The 27,487-nt window shown below is 41.1% G+C and overlaps 1 protein-coding gene across 1 annotated transcript in view; it reads left to right on the top strand.

Moving 5' to 3' along the window:
* The window catches only part of HUNK (hormonally up-regulated Neu-associated kinase), a 77,657-nt gene that overhangs the window by 34,993 nt on the left and 15,177 nt on the right, over positions 1-27,487 (top strand). Inside the window, exons 3-7 of the mRNA XM_075854537.1 lie at positions 10,691-10,983; positions 17,707-17,762; positions 19,108-19,243; positions 21,300-21,427; positions 22,585-22,714. Coding sequence (XP_075710652.1) covers positions 10,691-10,983; positions 17,707-17,762; positions 19,108-19,243; positions 21,300-21,427; positions 22,585-22,714 — 743 coding nt within the window. The remainder of the gene's footprint in view (positions 1-10,690; positions 10,984-17,706; positions 17,763-19,107; positions 19,244-21,299; positions 21,428-22,584; positions 22,715-27,487) is intronic.

Here is a 27,487-nt window from a genome sequence, read left to right as displayed (position 1 = left end):
TCTGACTTCATGGGAATATATGGAAAATCTCCAAAAAATGAAATATAATATTACAGATGGGCGAGATATGTTTTTGGTAGGAAAATATTTATACACATTTTTTTAACCAAAAATGGCAAGACAAAATATACATAAGATTATTTCTTTCTGATGCCAAGGAAAGGAAAATGTATATGACCTAGATGCTAGATAAGAGTACCTTGGATAGTAACACCAGATGCTCCTCTCTTAACCCCTTCGCGCACCCAGACGTGCAATTACGTCCGGGTGATGTTTGGAGCTCGCTCACGCGCTGAGTGCGCTCCATATGCTGTGGGTGATGGCTGTATTTCTGCAATACCTGTGAATCGACACTACTTCCGTGTCAACTCAGTGAGCAAGAAGAAATAAAGGGAAAGCGGCGCTCGTACAAGCGCTGCATCCCCTTTAAAACAGCTGATTGGCGGGGGTCCCAGGAGTCGGACCCTGACCAATCAGCTATTGATGGCCTATCTTGAGAATAGGCCATCAATTTTTAGCGACTGGATAACCCCTTTAAGTTGACCGTAGATATAGATTTTTCTTGGCAAGTCCAGCCAATTTAGACACGATCCACCAGAAGTCTTATTTTTGTGAGGATGGCCCAATGGTCCATAGTCTACCAGCTGCTTAACTCCATACCTAAAATGCCCATTTGAGTGAATTGAATATACATATCTATGGCAAGGATTACCTCTGGTTGGCCTATGTTCTAAATATTTTTGATCATCCTTTTTGAAATCCATATGTCCTAATAGAACTTCCAGTCCCAGTCCTGGTCAGGTTTGGAGGTTTTAATGAAGATGTGGCCATACATGCACAGTCACTCTCCATTGAATTTGCTCGTAACCCCTCATTGGCTTCTGTAACTCCCAATTATATTAATGGATGAGAAGAATGGAAAATTCAGGTCTACACAGAGTATTTATGTGGCCATAGGCTTACCTTGAAACTCCTGGGCCCCAATGAAAAATCTGTAACAGTGCCCCACACCTACAATGTGCCATTTATACTACTGGTGTCTTCTCATGTGGCAGAGGGGCTTTTGGGTCTCCTTAGGCACCAGGGCGTGAGTGAAACTGTTATGTCTTCACTCCCTATAGCTACGTCCTTGTATGTGGTGACATTTTTCAAAGCACCACTATCACACCATCAACAGCTTGTACTTTTCTATTAAATATTTTTTAACTGGGCTGTCTTTCCCCAACCTCGAAACTTAATTTTATATAGTGCTGGCGACTTCTTTCACTTTGGCAGGTGAGTGTATATATTATATACATGCATAGATTATATAGAATACATGTTTTTGCCATGTGACATGGCCTGTGTTATGATGTCAGCGTCTGGGACAGCATACATGTGGCAGACAATGATCCTCTTGCTATTAATCTGCTTTCAGTCTTGTCTGTTGATGATCTGCCTACGTATGTAGTGATACTTTCTCTTCTCCGATTGCTGAAAAACTAGGCAGGTTTGCTATTCAGGAGCCTCGGTCAGCTTGGTGACAACCATTATGGTATCAACCATATTGGTCATTCCTTAGCATTCCCAAAAACAGATTGAACTAAGGAACATCTCAATAGAATATCTGACAGTAGAAGACAACTATAAGAATTATAGATGATTTTTGGGTTCTAGGGGGAGGCAAACAAGTCCCCATAGTACCGTGCTACAGAGCCATAAGCACTCTGTTTGCCACCATATGTGCGGCAGAGCTTCTAGGGGAGAATATCTCTATAATACGGCATCCAATGGAACATGCCGCAATTGTTTTTCTCTTGGATCCAGGAAAAAAACCTCCACGGGTGCCTCCGTTTATAATGGGCAGCACACTGAGGTACAGTATGGGCCCGTAGACTTCTATGGGTGCCGTATTATGGCCCTGCACAACTCTGAACTTGTACAAAGCCGCATTACAGCAGTGTGCAAAAGGCCTTAGTTTGCCATTCTGTAGACTGCGATATTGGAAACATCCCAGATTAATATATCTCTGATCCGGTAGTTGCCATGTAATTTCCTTGGTATGCACTTTCTCTACCCTGAGGGAGACAACTTACTATATAAATATTATTATAAAATGTTCAAGCTACGCAACATATGACAGTTCAAATCTAGGTTGGTATTGCTCATTCTACTGTTGATCCCGGCATGGTACTAGGAACACAGCGCTGCTTACTCCCTGCAGAGTATCTCACTGTAGGAGACTTAAGTATAAGCTTTTTCTGCAGAACTTTACAGGAGTGTAATGTTTCACACACCAGACGATGCATATGTGATGTGACAGCCTCAGATATAGAAGTATAGTCTTCATCTCAACCACTTGGTGTTTCATTGGAGCTGGCTGCTACATTGTTCCACGTCTTGCAATGAAGATGCTGTGTGACCAGTTTTTTCTGTACCTCGTGATAGTAAAGCTTTAATTAAAGCCCGCATTTAATAGTTGGCAGGTTCCTGGGGTCTTGCTTCTACATGGTTCTATAATTTGGCTTGGATTACTTTATCTGTAGAAGAAATTGAAAATTGTTTCATCTTCTAATATTCACAGAATATTTCAAGATCTTTATGTTTACTTAGATTTTCTGGATTGATAGGAATTGGCACCTATAGTCATGTTAAGGTGGCCATACACATAAGTTAAAACCGACTGATATCAATAGGATCGGCCGATGATCTTATGGGTATAGGTGTTGATCAGCGCTCGCTTGCTGCTTTCACAAGGAGCTATGTATGGGGATGAGCGATCGTTACTAAGATCGTTCATCCTTATATATTTCTATCATGTCGGCAGCACATCTCCCTTTTTACACAGGGAGATGTGCTGCCAACAACAATAATGTTTCTTGCAGCATAAATGATACATTAAACCGATTGCTCGTTTATCAGCTGATCTTGGCCCAGCGTTCACATGAATGCCCGCTTGCCCGATAATTGGCCTGTGTAAAGGGCCTTTACTCTCCCCTGACGGCAGATGTCCGGAAAAAGAGGGATGGGGCAGGCATTTCAACATGTCCGATTCCTTGTTCCTGCGGGCAGCAGCTTATTCCGCTCTCCCTGTTGAAGTAAACATGCACGCTCAGCCGAGCCTAGCGTGCTTGTTTATGGTGGGAAAAACAGATGTCGGGCTAACAAGTGTTTGGCAGGCAGCTATCTGTATGTATGTCCTGCTTTACAGAACTTCTTAGTTTGGGAAAAAAGTTTTTCAGCCATACCCTAATATATATCTAGTACCAAAATTCAGATAATTGAGCGAGACATTGGCTTCTATCAGCATAATACATACGCCACTTATGTTGCATTCTTCCTCAGTACATTGGAAAAGCCTTTCTTCTTGCTATATTCACAGAGTACTGTCTACTGGGGGAGAAGAGTGGATCCGACTTATAGTCCTGTCAAATTCTACTGCTTTTAAGTAGAACCACTAGTTTTGAACCTGTTAATGTAATTTTCCACATTAGTTTACTTTCAGCTGTTAATTATTCAATTGGTTGCCTGAGATTACAAAACCAAAAACAACGCCACTCTATGGGCTGTGTGTGGTATTTCGGTACAGTTCCTGACACAGTCCTGACACAGTTCGGTACAGCATAATGCATGTCCATTTCACGCAACTGGTTGGTTGTCATGTGTTCTTTTTTATAGAAATAAGTCCTCTAGTAGCTGTATCTTTCTTGATTATTTAGTGACCTTTCTTCATTCTGAACATAATTGCCATTCGATTTATGAAGAAAAAATAGCTTTTTGTGAACTTTACAACACGGGCAGTAATGTGGAAAAATAATGGTTTTAGACAGCTAACCTGCATCTCACCTCCTCACCTATTCCTCAGACATGATTGAATCTAGCAGGCTGGAAGTCAGTCCTTGCAGTTAAGCCGTATTTCTCAGATGAATCTCATCTGGGTGGACAGAAGTAGAATATCACTTATGACAGTGAACCACAAAGCTTCTGTATTTGCATCTCCTCATACCGTTTTCCGGGGACGGTGCATTGACGATATCTTAAAAAACATTTCTACCCAAAACAGTTTTATGGCCATATATAAGGAAATCTGAGGTTAAAGTGATAATCAATTTTCTTTCTTTTTTTATGAAGGCTCCTGGAATAGAACTTTGACTGTAATTTACTTTTTGTATATTTTTGTATGTTGGAAAATATTTATTTATATATGTAGCAAACAGTTTTGGTTTTTTTGTTGAGTTTTTTTTTTTTTACTAAATCTGATTAGCCTTTAACCCTATTGTGATATTGTTTGGACTTGGTATTAAAAAAATGAGGCCTAGAGCCATTTGGAAACCTGTTTTACAACATTAATTGTATGCAATGTACATGTTATTCATTCCCCACATTTATCCTGCCTTGCTACTTGAAAGTCAAGACACTTTGTAAACATTGCATTACCCATCTTAAACGGGTCCTGACTTACAGCCTGTATTATAGTTTACAATTCTGCAGTCTTCAGAGCTGAAATCTCCCAGAATTCCTTCATGGCTCCATAGCTGCACAAACTGGTCATTTGCATGACTCAAGGATAGTAGATTCCTGCCGTGAACCTCCCACCATATTCCTACATACCAATAAAAACACAGACTTTGATTTTGGTGGAAAGGCCACAGCAGCCATTTTAATTAAATACAATTTTATTTACAACAATTCACACATATCAAATACCATAAATATTATTATAAATAACCCTAAATAATATTCTAATAACTTTATAACTAACATTATAACCTATGGTCTCTGCCCTCAGCCATGCTGCACCTAGCCTGAGGACCCATTATCTTCCAGACCTGCTGCCCTTCCTGGGGACCCTGCCCACAGGAATTTAACCAATGGGCTGGGTAAAAAACTCCCCCAAGCCCAAATTGCCACCATCATTATTCCAATTTCTTTACCTCTACCTTCAAGAACTCCTCATACTCCTGCTGTTATAACACCTAGATAACCATACCAACCTCACCCTGTCTACCCTGGATTAAAGAAGGGGCAGGCGGGCGGAAAACGTCTTCCTCAAGGTCTTCTTATGCCGGAAAGAGACCCTCCCTAACTATTCCTTCTCTTTTATACGTTCTCAACTCCTCCTCCCCTTCTTTACTAAACATCTTACTGCAGGCTGTAATGATGGGAGTAGGGAAACGGACAAGTGAGCCCTAATCTACCCGCCACTCTGTCCCTGCCTACTTGCAACGACCCGCCCTAGGCGACGGGGTACAACTGGGCGGCGGTCCCTACGCTCAGTAAGTGCACGAGACAAACAGACAAGGGTACACAAAGCTAAGGGAAATGGGGCAGTTGCCCACGGCAACACCGTGAGCAACAAGAGTGGTGAACGAGTCGAGTCAAACCAGGAGTGAACGAGGTACCAAACGCAGAGCAGGAGAGTAGTCAGTAAGCCAGGGTCAGTATGGAGCAGGATCAAATAGTCAGAAGCTGTACTGGGCCAGGAAACCACACGAGAAGAATCACAAGCAAAGGAGGAACAGGAAAGGCAGGTATAAATAGACAGAGGGCTAGCTCGGTCTGGCCAGGCTGCGATAGGCTCTCCCACTCCTAAGCCTGCCATCCTGAGTGGTGGAAGATGGAGTCAGTCTCAGAGAGATAGACTCAGGTGCAGACTGATTACCTATGGGCGTATACACAGAAGTTGTGCCTGGCAGATCCTTTACAGTACCCCCCCTTTTATGAGGGGCCACCGGACCCTTTCTAAGTGGACCTGGTTTATTGGGGAAACGAAGGTGGAACTTCCTGACCAATACCCCAGCGTGAACATCCCGGGCGGGTACCCAAGTCCTCTCCTCAGGCCCGTATCCTCTCCAATGGACCAGGTACTGAAGGGAGCCTTGGACCATCTTGCTGTCCACAATCTTGGCCACCTCGAATTCCACCCCCTCAGGGGTGAGAACGGGAACAGGAGGTTTCCTCGAGGGAGCCAAGGACGGGGAGCAGAGTTTAAGGAGGGAGGCATGAAACACATTGTGTATTCGAAAAGATGGGGGCAACTCCAGTCGGAAGGAGACAGGATTGAGGACTTCAATGACCTTATACGGCCCAATAAACCGGGGAGCAAACTTCTTGGACGGGACCTTAAGGCGCAAGTTCCTAGACGATAACCACACCAGATCCCCGACCTTAAACAAGGGGTTAGCAGAACGTCTTCTATCAGCCTGAGTTTTTTGTACGCTCTGGGACGCCTCTAGGTTCTTCTGAACCTGGGCCCAGACTGTGCACAGTTCCCGATGAACGACCTCTACCTCGGGATTGTTGGAACTACCAGGTGAAACGGAGGAGAACCGTAGATTAAACCCAAAATTACAGAAAAAGGGGGAGATCCCTGACGAGTTACTGACCCGGTTATTAAGGGAAAATTCGGCGAGGGGAATGAATGAGACCCAATCATATTGACAGTCAGAGACAAAACACCTTAAATATTGTTCTAGAGAATGATTAGTCCTCTCCGTTTGGCCATTAGTTTCAGGATGGAAGGCAGAGGAGAAGGACAGATCAATCTCCAACTTTTTACAGAAGGCTCTCCAAAACAATTAAACAAATTGTACCCCTCTGTCCGAAACAATATTGACAGGAGACCTATGGAGACGCAGGATGTGTTTGACAAACAAGGTAGCTAACGTCTTGGCATTGGGTAGTTTCTTGAGGGGCACAAAGTGGCACATCTTACTGAAGCGGTCTACTACAACCCACATCACCGACTTGCCTTGAGATGGAGGCAAATCGGTGATAAAATCCATTGAGATATGGGTCCAAGGTCTCTGGGGAATGTGCAAAGAACGTAGTAAGCCCGCTGGTCGGGACCTGGGAGTCTTGGACCTAGCACAAACCTCACAAGCGGCGACGTAAGCCTTAACATCTTTAGGCAACCCAGGCCACCAATAGTTTCTGGCAATGAGGTGTTTGATGACCAGATAGTGCGGAGTCATGATTCTCCCTAAGTACCCTTAGCCGGATTTGCAGGGGAACAAACAGCTTGTCCTCAGGAAGGTTCCCGGGAGCTGAACCTTGATCGGCCGCAATTTCAGAGACTAAATCAGAATCAATAGAAGAAATGATTATACCAGGAGGCAAAATACAAGCAGGATCTTCCTCCGAAGGAGGGCTGGCCATGAAGCTACGCGACAAAGGAGGAACAGGAAAGGCAGGTATAAATAGACAGAGGGCGGGAGCTAGCTCGGTCTGGCCAGGCTGCGATAGGCTCTCCCACTCCTAAGCCTGCCATCCTGAGTGGTGGAAGATGGAGTCAGTCTCAGAGACATAGACTCAGGTGCAGACTGATTACCTATGGGCGTATACACAGAAGTTGTGCCTGGCAGATCCTTTACACAGGCATTAACCTTTTCTTAACTCTCCTTCACGCTTCACTCACTACTCCCTTTGTCATGTGTCCCATACCCTACTCTTTCAGATTCATTCCGGGGTCTTGCTTTCTGGGAAGTGTTTTCTTTACAGCACATATATGTGCAGGAAAAATTGTCCCACTGCATTATAGGAGTTCAGCAAAGATTTTAGGGGTGTCAGTCAACAAGCTTTTTTAGTGTTTCAAATCAGCAGAACTGTGAATTCAGATCTGGAGGATGATAAAGGCTGTAAAGGCCCTTTTACACCGGCCGACACTCGCTGCACCGATCAACGAGACATCGTTGATCGGCACTTGCTTGCTCCTGTCACACGGAGCTATGGATGGGGACAAGCGGTTGTTACTCTGATCGCTCGTCCCCATACATTATCATATCGGTAGCGCGTCTCCCTGTTTACACAGGGAGATGTTCTGCCGACAACGTTAATATTTAACTTTTTTTAAACGATACGACCATCAGATGATCGAGCGTTTGCTCGTTCATCTGTTGATTGCTGCCCTGTTTACACAGGGCAATTATCGGCAACAAGAGTTCTATGAACGCTCGTCTGCCCGTTAATCGTCCAGTGTAAAACCCCCTTTACTCAGGATCATTGCACGATAAGTAATATGTTGTATTTACAACATTACTCAGCTTAATGTGCTGAAATGATGTTCGGAGGTCGACATGATTTAAAGTGACAGTTCCTTGTATTTCTGGGCACCATTACTGAGGACTGTGATATACTTATAAATTGGGTAAAGTCTTTTTACTTAGATCTGGGGGCCAAATAACATTTTCTGCAGAAAATCCCTTATCTTATTTCTTAGTGGTAGTGTCAGCCCCTGCTTAGTGTTATGTTTTTATTTGTTGGTTTTATTCTGATTGCCCACAATTGCACCATTTCTTGAACTATGGTATTGGGGGTCATTGAGAGGTTAAAAGCAAATACTGATAAATTATTCAAAATATCTTCGCACTGAAGTAATGACTCTGCTGGATTCATATCTTTGAATGGCTCAGTTAATTTAACACAAACACTAAATTATTAATAAAATCCACATGACGCTTCGGAGGATATGGAGGACTGTGTGTCTGGGAAGGATTTATAACAGCTCTGTGTAATTTGCCATCACTGCGTCCATGATAAAATAATATTATGAACCGCTGCTGCCGTATTGTTAATTAAAACATCAGTAGTTTATGTATCACTGGTGGTCTCTAACGCATTTTGGCTCAGACAGGGCCCAGATCATGGAGGGGAGGGCATAAAATAATTTATTTTTATCTGTCTACAATCGGACACAGAAAACAGGTAATTCAGTCAGTCAAATGTCACGGTCGGCAAAAAGATCAATACGTTCTAGCACTCTAAAGACTGAAATAATATTTTGAAATAGTAAGCTTTTTAATTTAATTACGGTCCACTTTCTGCAGCATTATTTTTTTATCTGTTTTCTTGACCACTTCCCGGGCAGTAATTTCTCCAGAAGAAAATACAATTTTGATTGTTTAAAAGAGTAAATATTTTAACAGCCATTTAGGCATAAACGGGTGATCACACTGTAACAGAGAAGCTAGTTATTACCTCATGTCACAACACTTCCCAGCATTCCTTGCCTTTCAAAAAGGAATAAAAACATAAAAACTTGTACCCTTTTAGGCTGCTAGGGTGAAAGTTCTTTTCTGCACAGTGAGAGGGATGGGATGGTTTTCTCACTGTAATTGAGAGACAGGAAGATCTGGAAGAGGCAGAAACCCTGGATGACCGGGTGACTAAAAAAACATCCCCATAACAGCTAATATGTCTGACAGGAAGTATCTGTCAGACAGCTACTTTTAATCCTAAAACTAAAGGGAGGAGGCATGTAGAAAACAAACTGGGGATTTTACAGGAGAAAAACTGAACACACCCACTGCATATAACAATTGAGATACAGAGTTTAAATTTTTGGTGGGAAGTTAATTTTAAATACAGTCAATGACGATTTGGTATGGGTATGGCCTCATGCGCACAGCAAAGCCATATCCACGGACCAGAGCCTGTATGTTGCTACAAGTTGACCCTATGATCCATATTACGAGGCCATAGACACTCTGTGTCTTCCATTATATGGTATTTCTTTCACATGGATTCCATCACTCATAGCTCTGACGAATGAGGGAGCAACCTACCAATGCTTTGGGTTGTATTTTCTGCAATGTCAAATTTCTTTTGACCCTGCCCCAATATTTCAATGCTTTTATCAATGGAGGTACTCTGGTATTCAGTATTCATTGTGCAACAAGGGTTTTGACGTTGCCCTAGCACTAGTTTGGCCTAGATGGTGGCACGCCGTGATGTAGGCACGTAGCAATGTCCCCGGTCATTGCTTTACGATGCATGTTTCTAATTCAGTGAAGAATGTCTAACATTCAATAATAAAATTATTTAGTCAACGGTTAAATTATCTATATTATCAGTGCAATAAGCCACAAGCGACTCACTATAAGAGCGTGCTCTTCTATTTTTCTTTCTCTCTCCCCTCCCCCTCTCTCTTTGTCTTGCCATTACCCCATAGTACTTGACTGATGATAGATAGGCTTTAAAATATTTTTACTCGCTTTTCGTTTGCTTCCCTGAGCATTTCAGTTCTCTTAAGTGCTCCAGTAAAAAAAAATCTAAAGAAGTAAGTTACCTTGTAATTGCTTCTTAGGAAAAACGTTGGTAGAAAACTTGTGTAACATCTCTGGGGATTTATACCTGCAGATGAAACACAAGCTTAGAATAAACCATTAAAACAACATATACATATTTTTGGAGTTCTTTTATAAATGGTGCTCGAATTGGTAGGTTTTAAGAGGATAAAAAAATATTTAAAAAAATTGTACATGATCAAGGCTTAAAGGCTATGGACACCTTTGCAGTCAAATTTTTTTGTCCTATTTTTCTTTTTCGGGAGCCCCTAAGATGAACTGTTATTGACTGGTAAACCCGGGGCTCAGTGCTTGTTTCTCCTTCAGTGACGCTGCATCACAACAAAATCAATGGACTTTCTCTTGAAGTCAATATACCTTCTACTCTTTTCAAAGGACACAGCAGGTCTTTCGTAATAAGAGATGCTCTTTGCAGCAGTTCTTTACTTTGGCCTATAGAGGAGTCTGGAAATGGCCACAAAGGGTTTTTTGGACCCAGACAAAATCGAATAAAAAGTTTTTGTTTGCTCCACTAAACATGACCCATGTAGACGATAACAAATATGTAGTCTTGCCGTTGTAGAACTTAATAAATGAATAAATGATTAATTCCCACCAATAATTAATCATTATCTTTTTTTGTACAGGTGGCCGTGAAAGTTATAGATAAGAAAAAAGCCAAGAAGGACACTTATGTCACCAAGAATTTGCGGCGGGAGGGTCAGATCCAACAGATGATTCGACACCCCAACATTTCGCAGCTGCTGGATATTTTGGAGACGGAGAACAGTTATTATTTGGTTATGGAGCTGTGTTGTGGAGGAAACCTTATGCATAAAATTTATGAGAAAAAAAGACTGGAAGAGCATGAGGCGAGAAAATACATCCGACAACTGATTCAGGCTGTTGAGCATCTGCACCGTGCTGGAGTTGTCCACAGGTGACTATAATCTTTGTTGAGCTTCACGCTTTATTTCTGTATTTCTAACAGTAAGATTCCTCACTGAGGTTGTAGATAGAGATTAAATAGTTGGGGCACCCATATTGTGCTCAATATACCTGGACTATCAGTTTGTTGGGTACCAGTGTCTTTTCTCCTGCAATGGAAATCAGGTCTTGTCTTGACCATTATAGGCCTTTTACTGATGACTATTGGTCAGACCATAAAATGACTGCTAAATCTGTATAACTACTGCGCTTTGCCTCTCTACTAACTCTGGAACATCTTGATTCTATGGCCATTTTTTATTGGCAAGTTGTACTCTCACGTCCTTCTTCACTAAATGAATTTTTCGAAAAATCTGATTAATAATGCAGCTTCCGATTAAAGATGACATGAATGCTGCCAAACTGATTTTCTCTTCTCTGTTGTCAGTCCGATGCCAGTCCTATAAGACAGACTAGTTGCTAAGAGTAAACTGCCTAGCAACCACAGTCATATATTCCCTAGCAACCGGTCTGTCTCAAGTGTTTAGATTAAGACTGAATTAAAGACTAGAGGATTTGAATATACTCAGACTTCAGTTTTCTCTTATTTCTACTAAATATAAATGTATTAATATTCTGTATAAATAATATTAGGTGGAGATTCTATTCAAATAAACTGATAATGTAGACCATGTCAGACAGGTCCGCCAGAGGAAATAAATCTAAGAACCCACCTTCCATCCATACAGAACATGTGCACGTCCACTAATTTCATTGTAATATATGGTGTTATCATTGTACATGCAAGACATATCACCAATAAGATCTAATAGGTTATGAATGAATTATCTCATAAGAAATAGGCCCTAGGGCCAAGCTCCAAATGGGGTTGTCTTTTGCTGGACCTTGGGAGACCATTTTTATCCTCCAGTGGGCCAGTCTGACCCTGGATATAGAGCTTAATTGTGTCCTTGTTTGGGTATTACATTAATAAATAGTAACGATTGCTACCAATTACATTAATTATGGAGCAAAGCGTCCACGAGTAGTTAGTACTTGGAGGTCAGAAGATTTTCATGGCAATCTGCTCGTGGATTGACACGTTTACTCCACATCAAAGCTCGGATCTTTTTATAGATGAACACAGAGGTAGATAATTGTTCCGAGATTAGAACCTATTTGATATGTTTTTCACCTTGTTTATGCCTTCATTTACCATGATAAAAGGAGATCGCTCTTGAAAAACGAAAACAAAAGGCTATTTATTTATGACAGCAGCATTAAAAATGGCACAGGGCTATTTTAGTTATCGGAAACGCTCACGGCTCTTCTCTCAGGGCTGTAGACTTCTATGAATGAATGAGTCACACGTATTGTTAGCAGAAAGATCACAAGTTTGTGTGAAGTTTCCATTATTCATAAATTTCTGCTAGCAAAAATGCATGAACGACGGGAGATATAAATACAATGGGAGAGCAGTCACGACGAGACAAGGATTTACCTGGCTCATTTGTGTAGAGGATGGAATTATAAATAGGATCATACAGAAGGGACTTTGTGAAATAATATTCTAGGTGTCAGGAAATGTTCCGCTCATTCTAAATGCATCTCACAATTCTCAAGAAGCCATAGAAATGAAAGTTCACGGACCTCAATTTGCAGAGCCGCAATGAGTAATACTACTTTATTAAATAGCTTTACTCTGTAAAATAATATTCACCAGAAAGTACAAGTGTGTAAGTCGTCCTCTTACGTCAAAGTGTTGAAAATTCCATCCAGGCGTTTCTTATAAAGGACCTGTCACCTCTCCTGACATGTCTGTTTTAATAAAAAAAAATATTTCCCATGAAATAACAATTCTGGAGCATCTTTTCTTAGAACTCTGCGTTGTGCCATTCCTCTGTTGTTCATCCTGGAAATGAATGTATAAGTTGATAACTGGGTGTTACCATTCCCCATGTCAAACGGACGTGTCCCTACATTGTTGGAGACTTTCAGCATTAATTGGATAGCGTCAGACTTTGTAGGGAAACACTCTCAACTGGTAACAGCCAGTTCTTAATACATTCATACATTTCCAAGAGGAATAACAGAGTAACAGCAGAATTCTGAGAAAAGATGCTCCAGAATTGTTATATTATGTGGAATACAGGTATTTACTAAAACAGACATGTCAAGAGAGCTAGTGGGTACTCTTTAAAGGAAAACTCTATTGAAAACTGATACACTGTGTTACGCCCAGTGCAGGGCCTGAAGAGGGAGGACACATAGAAAAAACAACCCGCTAAATAGATCAGGCACGACACAATGAATCCATTTTGCTTAAAATGTTCCTTTAAACATATCTGTTCCTGAGAAAGATAAATGATGACGAACCATGAGACTGTAAGGGTATGTTCACACGGCCAAATTTCAGACGTATACGAGGCGTATAATGCCTCGTTTTACGTCTGAAAATAGGGCTGCAATACGTCGGCAAACATCTGCCCATTCATTTGAATGGGTTTGCCGACGTACTGTGCAGACGACCTGTCATTTACGCGTCGTCGTTTGACAGCTGTCAAACGACGACGCGTAAATATACTGCCTCGGCAAAGAAGTGCAGGGCACTTCTTTGCCACGTAATTTGAGCCGTTCTTCATTGAAATCAATGAAGCACGGCTCAAGGTTTACGAGCGTCTCAGACGCCTCGTAAATTACGAGGAGGAGCTTTTACGTGTGAAACGAGGCAGCTGTTAACAGTCTGTCTTTTCACACGTAACTGCCTCTCAGCGTGTGAACATACCCTTATAGCTCCGAATGGGTCACCCAGCGTTTTCCTTAATGGGGTTTTCCAGGATCGGACAACTGATGACCTATCCAGGTGTCGGAGCCGCAACGATCATACAAGTTGTCCGATCGTGGAAAACCCGTTTAATTTCTTAATAGAAATCTTGCCTAATAATGAAGCAATACAGCACCAGGTAGATATATTGAAGCATTTTGTGGCAGAGTCTGGAAAAGCAGTGATCGTTTTACTAAAAACCAATACAACTAAGAAACGTCTGAATACAATTTTTTAACAAAAGTGGATTCAATGACATGCTGTATTAGTGAATTCATGATATTTCTAATATAAGAGCTTTTCTGGGTCCATGAAAATAAAGCTTACTGATTGCATAATGAAAATGTATGCAACTTTTTTTTTTTATTTTTTTTTCTGCAAAATGTTTAAGATCTCTGCTTGTTGTCAGGGAAAACAATCTTGTTTACATCCAGTACTAACCTTGTCCTGCTGAAAGCTCTGGGTTTGTTTGGGTATGTGCACACACACTAATTACGTCCGTAATTGACGGACGTATTTCGGCCGCAAGTCCCGGACCGAACACAGTGCAGGGAGCCGGGCTCCTAGCATCATACTTATGTACGATGCTAGGAGTCCCTGCCTCTCCGTGGAACTACTGTCCCGTACTGAAAACATGATTACAGTACGGGACAGTTGTCCTGCAGAGAGGCAGGGACTCCTAGCATCGTATATAACTATGATGCTAGGAGCCCGGCTCCCTGCACTGTGTTCGGTCCGGGACTTGCGGCCAAAATACGTCCGTCAATTACGGACGTAATTAGTGTGTGTGCACATACCCTTAGGGTATGTTCACACGGCCTATTTACGGACGTAAATCGGGCGTTTTTGCCCCGAATTACGCCCGAAAATAGCGCCTCAATAGCGCTGACAAACATCTGCCCATTGAAAGCAATGGGCAGACGTTTGTCTGTTCACACGAGGCGTATATTTACGCGCCGCTGTCAAATGACGGCGCGCAAATAGACGCCCGCGTCAAAGAAGTGACCTGTCACTTCTTTGGCCGTAATTGGAGCCGCTATTCATTGACTCCAATGAATAGCAGCGCTAATTACGGCCGTAATTGACGCGGCGTTCAAGCGCCTGCACATGCCGGTACGGCTGAAATTACGGGGATGTTTTCAGGCTGAAACATCCCCGTAATTTCAGCCGTTACGGACCCCCGCCGTGTGAACATACCCTTACAGTTGCATCTAGTCTAGATAATCCACTATAAACTAAATGGCCTGGACTCTAGAGTGATAAATTTTTACCGGCACTGAAACATTGTAAGGGTATGTTCACACGGCGGGGGTCCGTAACGGCTGAAATTACGGGGATGTTTCAGCCTGAAAACATCCCCGTAATTTCAGCCGTACCGGCATGTGCAGGCGCTTGAACGCCGCGTCAATTACGGCCGTAATTAGCGCTGCTATTCATTGGAGTCAATGAATAGCGGCTCCAATTACGGCCAAAGAAGTGACAGGTCACTTCTTTGACGCGGGCGTCTAGTTACGCGCCGTCATTTGACAGCGGCGCGTAAATATACGCCTCGTGTGAACAGACAAACGTCTGCCCATTGCTTTCAATGGGCAGATGTTTGTCAGCGCTATTGAGGCGCTATTTTCAGACGTAATTCGGGGCCAAAACGCCCGAATTACGTCCGTAAATAGGCCGTGTGAACATACCCTAACAAACTATCAGGACAGGAGAGAGATTTAAGCTGATGTTGTATTTAACTCACAGAGGTTTCCCTAGACTGGTACATTTGTAGCAAAACCTCAGCTTTTCGAAGTATTGGATCTGTACTGGTTTTTCAGACTGAATCTAAACAAGAATGCCCCCTTTCACTGATAGCAAGCACAGATATTGAAAAATTAAGAGGAATGGAAACCGATAGTATATTGGGAAGTGGTAAAACTTTTCGTTGTGATCAAAGCTTTATTTATAGGAAACCGGAAACAGGGTTTTTTTCCCCATCTTAAAGCCTATGTACACCTTTGATCGATCACATCTAGGTTCATAACTTAGATGTGATCAATAATAGCTCGACCTGCTGACACTGAACCTGTCAGTCCCACTGACCTGACGGATTCAGGTCTTAGCGAACGATACAGCTGCTCTGAATACAGGATACAAAGCAGCTGTATCTCAAAAAGTAAATACAATTTTTAATAAAAAGTAATTAGAAAGTTGCACCAATCACAATGATACACTGTTTTATTTTGTTTTATTTTTTATTTTTTATGTTTTTTAAGGTGTACAGGCCTTTAAAAATGTATAACATATGCAAGATGGCAAAATCCCTTGTATGAAAGTTAGAAATTCCTGTAGCAAAGAAATGTCTGAAATAAATTCATAAATATATGTATACTAGGAAGAAAACTATAAAAAACTTGATTATATAAATAGAAGAGCCTTTTGTTAAGAGTTGCAGCAAGGAGCCACAGAGGCATGTAATACACGTGATGATGCGCAGCCCGCAGGCAGCATCACATATAATAGTAACTGACACAAGCTTTCTCTTCTGTACAATTACTGTGTGATTGCTGAAGCTTCTCCTCTGCCGCATTAGCAGTAGATGTGCGCTGTTCACTTTTATCTCTGTGAAATCCGTTACTGTGTGGGTAGCATCAAGAGACTTTTCTCTAGGGCACGAGTGTGCAAGTAGCGCCATAAGCTTGAAGGGATTTTCTGCTTTGCAAAATCCCTTCTTGTTAGAAGGGTCCCTTGACAATAAGCTGATCACGAAGTGTTTTCCTGCTATGACCCTCAGTGATCAGCTATAATTTGTTGGGAAACCTGCCAGTAATTGCTCAATTTCCCTGCGGTGCCGCCACAGGGGAAAATAAGCATTACACACTGCATCCAGTCAACGGATGGGTTGTCTGTGTAATACAGGACAGAACAGGCCAAGAGATGAGGATCCTGAACAGGGGATCCCCTCTCTATTAACTCAGAATTCCCTAATAAGGTGTATGCAAATAGATTTTCTAAATTGTTCAACGCTTTTAATAAAGCTGGGACTCCAGAGCAAAAAAAAATAGAAATTAAACTTCCCTTGCCCTCCTGATACTGTGTTAAGCCCCCAGACTCCTTCTCCAGTGCTTATTCCTCCCCAGGATGGTACGACCCTTAACATGGCATCCTATAGCTTATTTTTTTAACATTGCCCATGCCGACGTACACTATTTATAGGAAAGAGATTATAGTGCCTAACTGAGATGGGGCGTACAGGATCCAGTTTGCCATTGAAACATGGTTTTCAAGGGTTTTACATCATTCTATATCTTCTTCTCCATAGACGGAATATAGTCAGCTGTGAATTACATTGTGCTGACAGATTTCCACCATAACACCTATGGAGGTGAAATTACACCCATTACTGTAAACATAATAATTGATAAAAGGAGCAATAACAATAATAACACTATATTATACAATTGCTAAATGGGCTTGTCTGTTCTAGAAAACTCATTATCAAATATGCTATTAGTGAGGGGAGCTCCTCATTTGGGACCATCATCTGCTACTTAGGGTGGAGAGTACCTACAAAGTATGTCTCTCTCTCTCTGGAGGACCAAGTATATAACATGAACATCCTATTGATTTCAATGGGCACCATGTAATGCTTCATTTCTCCTGTGGTGTCACTGCAGAGGAATTGATTGCTTGCTGCCAAGTTGTCTTGCAAATTAGAGCTGATCGCAACAATTTAAACCAGACAGCCCCTTTAACATACTAGCTTGCAATTTAATCTGCTGTGTAGCAAGACCCTGATAATGTCTAGCAATTACTTCCACCTAGAGAAGCCTTTCTGTCTTGATAATAATGACTTGTAATCTCACATTAACCCCTCCAGGATCGCTGCTTCCCATGACTCTGCTCAGTCATTAATTGTTATCTTTCCCACAGAGACTTGAAGATTGAAAATCTGTTACTAGACGAGAACAACAACATCAAGCTTATCGGTATGCAATTCCGTTAATAAGCTTCCCATTAACATTGTATTCCTCCGTTTACCATTGATCTGTAAAAGCAGAGATTACATGTTGTATCAATGGAGTCTCTGTGCGTCTATTGTATTCCGTTTCCTCTTCCTCACTCTCCTGCCAAATCTCGCTGATGACTGTGCAGTTAGTTGTCTGTGAAGTTCTGTGCCCCATCATTAATTTGTTGAATGTAGGCTGTGAGTGATACATTAGCACACAGATAATTTTTTTGTCCTAAAATTGTGGAAATTTTGCTAATTTAGAAAAATTTGTTATACAGAGAAGTTATTTAATCCAGCATCGAATAATTCAAAAAGTCTAATTATCCAGATACTGTTTTCAGCAGACAATAGATAATATAATCTGAGATTTTACAAGACCAGAAGTGGAAGAATGAATTAGGAAATTTATCTGATAAAAAAAAATTAGAATAGCAGATAGATATGTGTCATTATTTTATTTTGGGCCTTTTTTTTATTAAAAGTTCTTCACGCATACTAGTGAGTTTTACATACTTTTCTATGAATGCCTGTTAATCTGGCACCTATCCGGTTATTGATGCTGGATTTAAGGAATTAAATTTACTTTGTATAAGCAGGACTGGACAAATTCTAGGAACCAGGTAGCCAGTGCGGCCAGAATTGTGCAACTTTTTGGGTATTTTTCTATACCTGTGTAACGCGGTTTTTATTACCTGGATCTTGGAGTGGTCTGACTGGCTCCTAAGGCCAGGATCACACACACAGTTCTGATGCAGCTTTTGGGGCAGTTTTTGGCTCAGTTTTTCAGGCCTAAGCCAGAAGTGGATCCAAAAAGAAGGTAAAGTATAAACAGAAAGACTGATGCATTTCCCTTCTTTCTTCTCCACTCCTGTGTTTGGCTCAAAAAACAGCCAAAACTGCATTAAAACTGTGTGTGATCCTAGCCTAAAGACTACACTAATTTGTCCACCCCTGCAATATGGGCAAGATATACTAGTTCATTCATATAAAAGAATGGAAAATGATCTAAAAGTATGACTTTTTGAAACATGTTGAAAATTTTTGACCAAAGAAAACATATTTAGGATATTAAAACTAGTGCGGATTTAATGAAGAATTACAGTTTGAGCTGGTGCAGTTATATATGTAGTAAAGGAGTAAAAAGAAAAAGATAGGTATGCCCAAAAATTTCCCTCTCACTGTCTTAGGATGGAGCAAACATTTCATATTACATTTACCTTGAGAGTTGCTTTCTCCATGTAACATATCTTCATTTTATTGTAGCTGGAACATAAGAAAGCTGCTTGCTTTATTTGATTCTTAGAATATTTGTGCATTTTTAGATTTCGGTTTGAGCAACTGTGCTGGAATCCTGGGTTATACGGACCCATTCAGTACACAGTGTGGAAGTCCTGCCTATGCTGCTCCAGAACTGCTGGCAAGGAAGAAATATGGACCCAAAGTAGACGTCTGGTCTATGTAGGTATTTTTCATTTTGTGAAGATCAATGTTTTTTGCTATTGTTTAATGGATTATTTCATGGCCCATTCTTTTTAATTTACCAGACTACCTTTACACATAATAAATATTGGTCCTACAAGTCTTTTCATCACTGAAAGTCAGGCTGCCAGATTATTGGAAACATAAAATTCTGGCCCCTAAGATGTATCCAGGCCAAGGGCATAACAAGTAATTTCGGGGCCCCATAGCAAAACATGGAACAGGGCCCTCTTCATGATTCCCATCATCAGCAGGTTCAAGAACTGATTATTATGGTTTTTAATCTGTGGGTGCACACACAATTTTTGTCGGCTCCACCGTGATCCACAGTAGTCCATATACCCCCTTACCTCTGAGGCTCCTTTACCAGTGAAGGTGGTCCTGGGTCCAATATCTAATCTGTTAGTTACGCCCTTGATTTAGGCAGTGGTCAATAATTAGGCCTTTCCTACTTGGACAATGATAATTTCTGATTCATGAAAATTTCTTCTATAAGTTGAATTTTTTTTTACCAAACATCCTAAAAGTTATGTCTGGTTTCTAGTCATTAACATAGTCTCTAATGCCCCTTGTTGGGCAATGCAAAAATAATATTTAAAAAAAAAATATTTTTATGATTGGAACAATTCTATATGGAATATGATTTTCATGTATATTTTTATCAAATAAATATGGTGATATTGACCAAATATTGGATCGTTGGTGGGAAATCTTTATGTCCATGGTATTCTCCTGCCCCTAGGACAAGATGAGGAAACCTGCCTTATAAAAATACGATCCTTCACTTCTCTCTTAACACTTGTATTGGAATGTAGATAAACAGACCTTTGCCAGTGCTGTTGACCTTCTGCTCGTATAGACGTCCTTCACCAAAAGTTAGCTCTCCGTTGTTATATGCAAAGCTTGATGACGGTAATGAGTAACCCAACTGTCCAGCTACAGCTAGCTGCAAATGACAACAAGGAGTGACATGAAATGTCTGTTATGTTTTAGCAAATTTGGGTTTGTTGTTTTATGGGAGAACACACAGAACAGAGGCACACATGGCCACCAAATGGGGACTGGGTGTGCAATGACTGCTGACACCAGGCATTTAGATGGGTCAATATTTCATTACTGGTCGGGGGTTCCCAATATGTCCATGTGCCTGGATTGTCTTCATGGAAGGTTCAACTACCCACCATCTCTAGGATAAGAGGACAAAAGATAAACTTTATTTGGCGGGTCAATAAATGTGTTCATTATAGGGAGTTGTGACCAAGGGTTGGTGCCCCGTGGATGATTTTTGTAAGAACATTTTTGAGGGCAGCCCTAGGAAATATAAAACATTATGACAGGTCTCCTCAAGCTGCATTTAGATGTGATGGACTTTTGTTAGGCCTTTACTTTTTACTCATGATTCCAAAATATACCATGAATTTTATTATATAGGTTGGACATCTGTACATCCACACACCTTCTTACCATGCACCCTACAACTTGTTACATACCCTATTACATTAAAAAAAATCCTAACATCTTATGTTTACAGCTCTTATGCAGGCCTATATGTCTCCATGGTTACACACTACAACCAAACATTGTGTAGTCTATTCCCTTCCATTTGTTGCCTTCTTTTTGCTAATCTGCTGTTTATAAGTTATCAAGAAGTAGGCAACATATAAAAGGGAGTATGACTGCAGGATTGGGCTACACAGGGTTTTTGTTGTCTGTCACCATAGGTCTGAATAGGAGCTGTATACACAGAACGGTAGGAGATTTTTAACCAAGATTATTTTGTTTTTTGACTACTTTAAGTTGCTTTATTTTTTGTATTTTTTATGCATTTTTGGACAAACTCAATAATCTTTATTTTGGGTGAAAATATATCACCTCTAAATGGTCTGTCATGCTTCAGATATATTTTGTGTATTGAAGGCCAAATGCTAGGTGCCGAAGGGCTGAGTATTAGACAGGTTATAAATGACATGCTGTGTATCTAGTTATCTTCTCTACCATTTTCTAACCGGCAAGTTCACTATTTTTGTTTTTCTAGTGGCGTTAACATGTATGCCATGCTGACTGGCACACTGCCATTCACCGTGGAGCCCTTTAGCCTGAGAGCTTTGTATCAGAAGATGGTAGACAAATCCATGAATCCGTTGCCCTCCCACCTCTCCCCTGGTAAGTAGTTCCGCATCTCAGAGGCCATTTATAAGCTAGCGCCATGGAGCACTCACATGTTGCTCCACACTTTCTCTGACTAAAGGTTCGCTTGTTTCTCAGGCCAATTTCAAGAGCACTTTCCATAATGTCCTTATTAGTGCAAGAAGGGAAAATTAGCCTGCATGAAATCTCAATATTTTTTGTGAAAACGCCTGTTCTGTAAAACTGCTAGATTCTGAGCCGAGGCTTTCAGGATGAATTTTACAATTTAAAACCCTACCTTCTCCTCCCTCAATGTATAAAAAGAGTTTGAATTTGTCTATGTGCTTTACTTTTGTCATAGATTCGGATTGCTCATTTATGTCCATTGGCAACAGAAATAGTTATTAAAAATTAAAAAAATTACTAATCAATTAATTCATGCATTTTATGAATATTTTAGGATGTCTTTGTAAAACAATGAGATAAAAAATGGATAATCCAAAAACAGCTTAGATATGATTAATATGAGAGCAGACGTGATGATCTCCATGTGTCCTGCTTCCGTTGGCTGCTCATTTTCCCTGCAGCGGCCACTACAGGGAAAATGTAGTATTACATGTTGCCATTAAAATGAATGTCTGTCCATGTAATATGTTAATGTACATAATCCTCCCGGGCAAGAGCCACTGCTTGTCAGCAGCTCTCTGCTCTGGCTCATAGAGCGGGACGGATGGACTATATGCCCTATTAATAAGGAAGAGACAACAACCCCTTTAGATAAATTCTCTATAAAGATGTAGGTTGGGGTTGGAGGTCAGTTTTCTTGTTTACATAAATCTCATTCATAATACTGTGCATACGTCCATGGTCATCCTATATACACAGCCTTATAGACAAGAGATAGAGACACAAACACTAGATGAGCCATTTTAAAGGGACACTAAACCTTATATAAACCTTATAAAAGTGCAGCGTTATAATGCCAGCAGCCAGGTTTTTTTCTAGTAATGACTGAAACGATTACTTTTATGTTATCTGACTGATATATCTATTAAAATCAGTCTTAGTTATGGCAAAGTACAACAGACCTAGATCCTACTGCGACCAGATTGTAATCTGAGCGATCGCTATACTATAGAAAAAATTGAGGATTCTAGGAGAAGCTTTCGTAACACCTTTTTTTTGTTTTTCAGCTGCTACTAATTTCCTGCGGTCTCTGCTGGAACCAGACCCATTGAAAAGGCCGAACATCCAGCAAGCACTGGCAAATCGATGGCTTAATGACAACTATCACGGAAAAGTAGCTCACACGTATCCAAACAGGTAGATCCGCTAAACTGTTCATTTAATTTAATATGAAATGTCCTATAACACATGATAATGAATACTATGATATGTATCCATAAAATACTTCAAACTACCTTTAATGAGAACTTTGCCATATCGTTTTTATATTCCTCTAAATGGATCCACAATTATAGCACTCAGACCTCCGTTTTGCTGATAAGGGCTCCAAATCACCTACATGGATAAAGAGCTAAATGATAAAATTTAAGTTGCTTACAGCCGCCACTAGGGGGAGTTTAGGAGCTTTCTGCATACTGCTCATATATTGACCTCAATAATAAAACAGTATGCAGTAAGCTCCCCCTAGTGGTGGCTTTAGGCAACCAGAATTGTATCATTTGACTGTGAAATGTAACACAAGGGCTATATATGTGAAAAACTGAGCTCTGACCGCTATTAAAATATATTAAGAAATTAAACAACACAGAATATTGGACCTAAAAATCACATTTTGTTAAAAGGTGGACATTCACTTTAAACTCTCTTTTTATGAGTGTTTTGCATATCGTTAATGTAGGGCAATGTGGACAAAAGTTGAATTTAGCTGGTCAACAAAGATTCCTATAATCTGTGGTGTCCCTTTATATTTGTATGAACTTTATACTCTGTGTTCGTCTTGTTTACAATGAAAGTCACCTTATCGACTTGCACACGTGGGATGATACCACTTCTTTCATTCCTAACCATGGTTGTGGTTCTTCAGAGTCTAAAGCTGGCCATTATTAGACATTACATTCGACTTGTCAGTGCATCCCACTGATTTTAATGGAATTCACTAACTATCTAATGTCTATGAGGATTGCCAGACAGTCCCCTAACAACTGCTGTCAATGGAAATTAAAGGAGAGGCATGTAGGATTTTCTACCTGTCTGGTTCCTGTTTTCCCTTGATAAGCAGCTGCCAGATACCTCTGATGCCGCTTATCTTACCCACACGACAGTAATGACACATCAATTGTGCTTGTTAATATGATAGGCTCGGTCAATAGTTATCTAATGGCAGGGGACATAGTAAGACTAGGGATAGACAGCAACTTTAGTTGTATAATCCTCACCCTGTGACATGATTTGCCCAATGCATCTACTGGTTTCTTAAAGTTGCACTTAAATAGAAGTTAATAGGAAAAACGGACATTCAGTCGGTAATTGAGTGCAGAACGCTAATATTGCAGTCACTTTCCAGTCACATAGTTGCATTGAGTTTTCCTGGAGTTGTCATCTAGCTCTGGCCTAAAATATTGAATGTTCTAAAAGAAAGAGTGTTCCTAAATTGCTTTGGTGTAGTCTAAGGCTCTTTTGTATATTAGTATGTCCCATTTTTCGGTGAATTTAATCTAAGGCTGGGCACTTACGCATAGACAATCACTCCATCGTTCTCATCTCAGTGGTCAATGAGGCGGATCAGGAAAAGACTAATTTAGCTCAAAAAGTGATCATTAGAGGCTCCTCTGACGTACAGAAAACGTTGCCTGTCGGCTCTCAGTTAATGGAGTTTCTGGGATGAACTTAACTAGTTGTGCATCATGAGCAAAAATAATGCAGTAGGTTTACCTGAAGTCTTATATAAAACTACAGATAGCACATTGCGATATCAGCACAAAATGGGTCAAATTACAAAAACAGTTCTGCTACACCTTACAAACTCAGCCCGGATGTATAAAAAATGAGAGTGACTGTCAAAGTAAAAATTATCTTTATTTGGCTTGCCATGCAATGGTCGGCAGGAGTGCATGGTATGTAATGTATTAGGATCGCTTGAGGCTGCAGTAATAACCGTGTACCACAACTATCCCAGCAATGTTACCGTCCTTGCGGTACATGGCAGTTTCTTCAGGTGGGTTGATCATCTTGCAAGCCAACATAACAATCTCCCAATGGTACCATGGTGCGTCTGGGCTGGATATAGCAACTCAAAAGTCTTCGTCTAGCCCCTGGGCCCCAAAAGAAAATATGTAACTGGGCCCATTACTACCACGTGCCATTTATAAAGCTGTGTCTTCTAATGTAGCAGAGGGGCCTTTAAGTCCCTTCAGGCACCAGGGCCCGGGTGCTACCTCTCTACCCCGTATAGCTACGCTCCTTTCTAGCCTTAAAGGGTATTCCCATATCTCCTTCAAATCCAAATCTACATTTTCTATTAAAAATGTACATGTTACACCTCTCTATACTGTTTTTGTACCCCCATGTCTCCACTATTGGACTTAATGGTCCCACTCGTTGTTCTCGGCTTGAGTGGGTAGTACAAAGCACTCCCTGTACAGAAACAGCAGTGGCGCTGTGATAGACATCAATGTGATAGACATCAATGTGCGCGCTCCCATTTCTGTTATGTGCCGAGAAGAGCATGATGGGACAACTCTCGGCCTATTGCGTATTACCCTGAACTGTTTTATTAATTTATAAGGCAGAGAAAAGAGATGGCCGGCAGCTACTGCGCAGGCACAACCTATGCAAGTTGCAGTACCGCGGTTGGATAAAAAAAAAAAAAGAAGAGGACATGGGATAGAATAGGATGAAGATCTGAAGGTTAATTAGAAATATTTATGACTTTTAGATAAGGAAAAAGTAGAGATAGGCTATGTTCACACGGAGTATTTTGGGGGAGGAATATCTGCCTCAAAGCTCCAAACGGAATTTTGAGGCAGATATTCCTCCCCCAAAATACTCCGTGTGAATAGCAATGATCGCGCCGTTTTTCGCCCGCGGCCATTGAGCGCCGCGGGCAGAAAACACGCTTTCTCCTGCCTCCCATTGAAGTCAATGGGAGGTCGGAGGCGGAAGCGCCCGAAGATAGGGCATGTCGCTTCTTTTTCCCGCGAGGCAGTTTTACTGCTCGCGGGAAAAAGACGCCGACGCCTCCCATTGAAATCAATGGGAGGCGTTCTCGGGCCGTTTCTGCCGAGTTTTGCGACGCGGTTTCCGCGTCAATAAACTCGGCAAAAGACCCCGTGTGAACATAGCCATAGGATTTATTCGAGGTGGAAAATCCCCTTTAAATTGACAAAATCTCCAAATGTGAACCCAGTCGTATATACAGTGAGCGCACCCTTTACTACTGTGAAATGTTACAGCTCCTGTGTCCCGAGACAATAGACAGAACCTCCACCCCGATCCATTTAAATTCAGCCTGTCATCTGCATGTCGGGCAATTCGATTTCCATACAAACAAAGCTGTAACAATTAGCAATGGCTAATGCTCACCGCCAAAAGCTTCTTCAAGCACAGCGGGATTACTTTATGTGTAATGGAAGTTTATATGGTGAAAGTCAGAGGCAAGTCTGCTGGCCCTTTAATTGCTGAGTAAACGATATTAGCAGGGGTCCTTCATGCCTCACAGATTTTTTCCAGAGCAAGCAATGTTTTATGATATTGCGGTTTATTAAGCACTGAGGACCCATCCAGTGCCATTTATATGCCAATTAAAAGCAACAACAACAGGATTTTATTTTTGAGGAGGTGAACACAGCGCTGCCCTACTCAAAAAGCATTTCCTTCTGAGTGTATGTTCACACGCTTATTAAAAAACGGCTGAAAATACGTAGTTGTTTTCAAGGTTAAACAGCTCCTGATTTTCAGCAGTTTTTTTAGTAACTCGCGTTTTTTGCTGCGTTTTTTACGGCCGTTTTTTGGAGCTGTTTTTCTATAGAGTCAATGAAAAACGGCTCCAAAAACGGCCCAAGAACTGGCATGCACTTCTTTATCATGGGCATTTTTTGGACTGTGTAAAAAAACGGCCTGTCGGAACAGAATGCCGTTTTTGCTATTGAAATCAATGGGCAGATTTTTGGAAGCGTTCTGCTTCCGATTTTTAGGCCGTTTTCCAGCCGTTTACGGCCCGAAAAACGTCCGAAAATAAGCGGTGCGAACAAACCCTAAAACCAAGACACACCAGTAAAAAGAAGTCCTAGCAACGTCCTCATCTGTCAAGTGGTTAAAATTTCCATTCATTTATTGTATCTGTTTCTGAAAAAGCTGAATGACAACTAATGCGGGGGCAGGGGGATGTATCACGGCAGATGTAGACATCTCTGGTACTCACAATTCTGGGTGACAACCCCCTGTGTGTTCATATTGCTTGTCACCCACCTAAAATTATTTTTAACAAAAATTTCAAAAAGAAGCCAGGTCTAAGTTCCCTAACCCTTGATGATCAGCTTTTATTGCCCTGTGCGGACACACATCTTTCCTTGCAGTGCCAGGGAAGATGTAGCATTAGGCCTTGTTCACACAGTGCAGCTTTGCTGCAGATTTTGCATGTGTTATTTAAAGCCAAAACCAGGAACGGCGACTAAACAGGAGAAATATATGAAGGTAGTCTGCTCTCTTGGATACAATTCTGATTTTGGCTTAAATTATTTTATTTTTTTAAATGCATGCAAAATCTGCAGCAAACCTGCATTGTGTGTACAAGGCCTTATGGTGTGCATGCAGTTATAAGTTTTGGCTTATAGAGCGAGGGACCCTCCGCTATGACATCTATATGTCCTTTATGCTCATGGAGAGTCCAGTATGGAGAAGTGTGAAATATCACACATGCGGTATTGGTCACGAAAACATCTGCTTTTTAAGGAGATTATCCTAAAGAGGGAGCAATAGGTCATGAGAAGTTGTCTGAATGCCTTAAGGGAATCATTACCAATCACGTCTAGTGTTGAAAACAAGTTTACTTAAGACGATTATCATATGAAGGTCCCTTTAATTATTTAATGGTCCGTTATAAACACATGACTATATAAACCGGGTTGACAA

The sequence above is a fragment of the Rhinoderma darwinii genome, chromosome 2 (genome assembly GCF_050947455.1).
Source record: "Rhinoderma darwinii isolate aRhiDar2 chromosome 2, aRhiDar2.hap1, whole genome shotgun sequence".
Lineage (NCBI taxonomy): Eukaryota > Metazoa > Chordata > Amphibia > Anura > Rhinodermatidae > Rhinoderma > Rhinoderma darwinii.
This window is presented reverse-complemented; position numbering and strand designations above follow the sequence as displayed.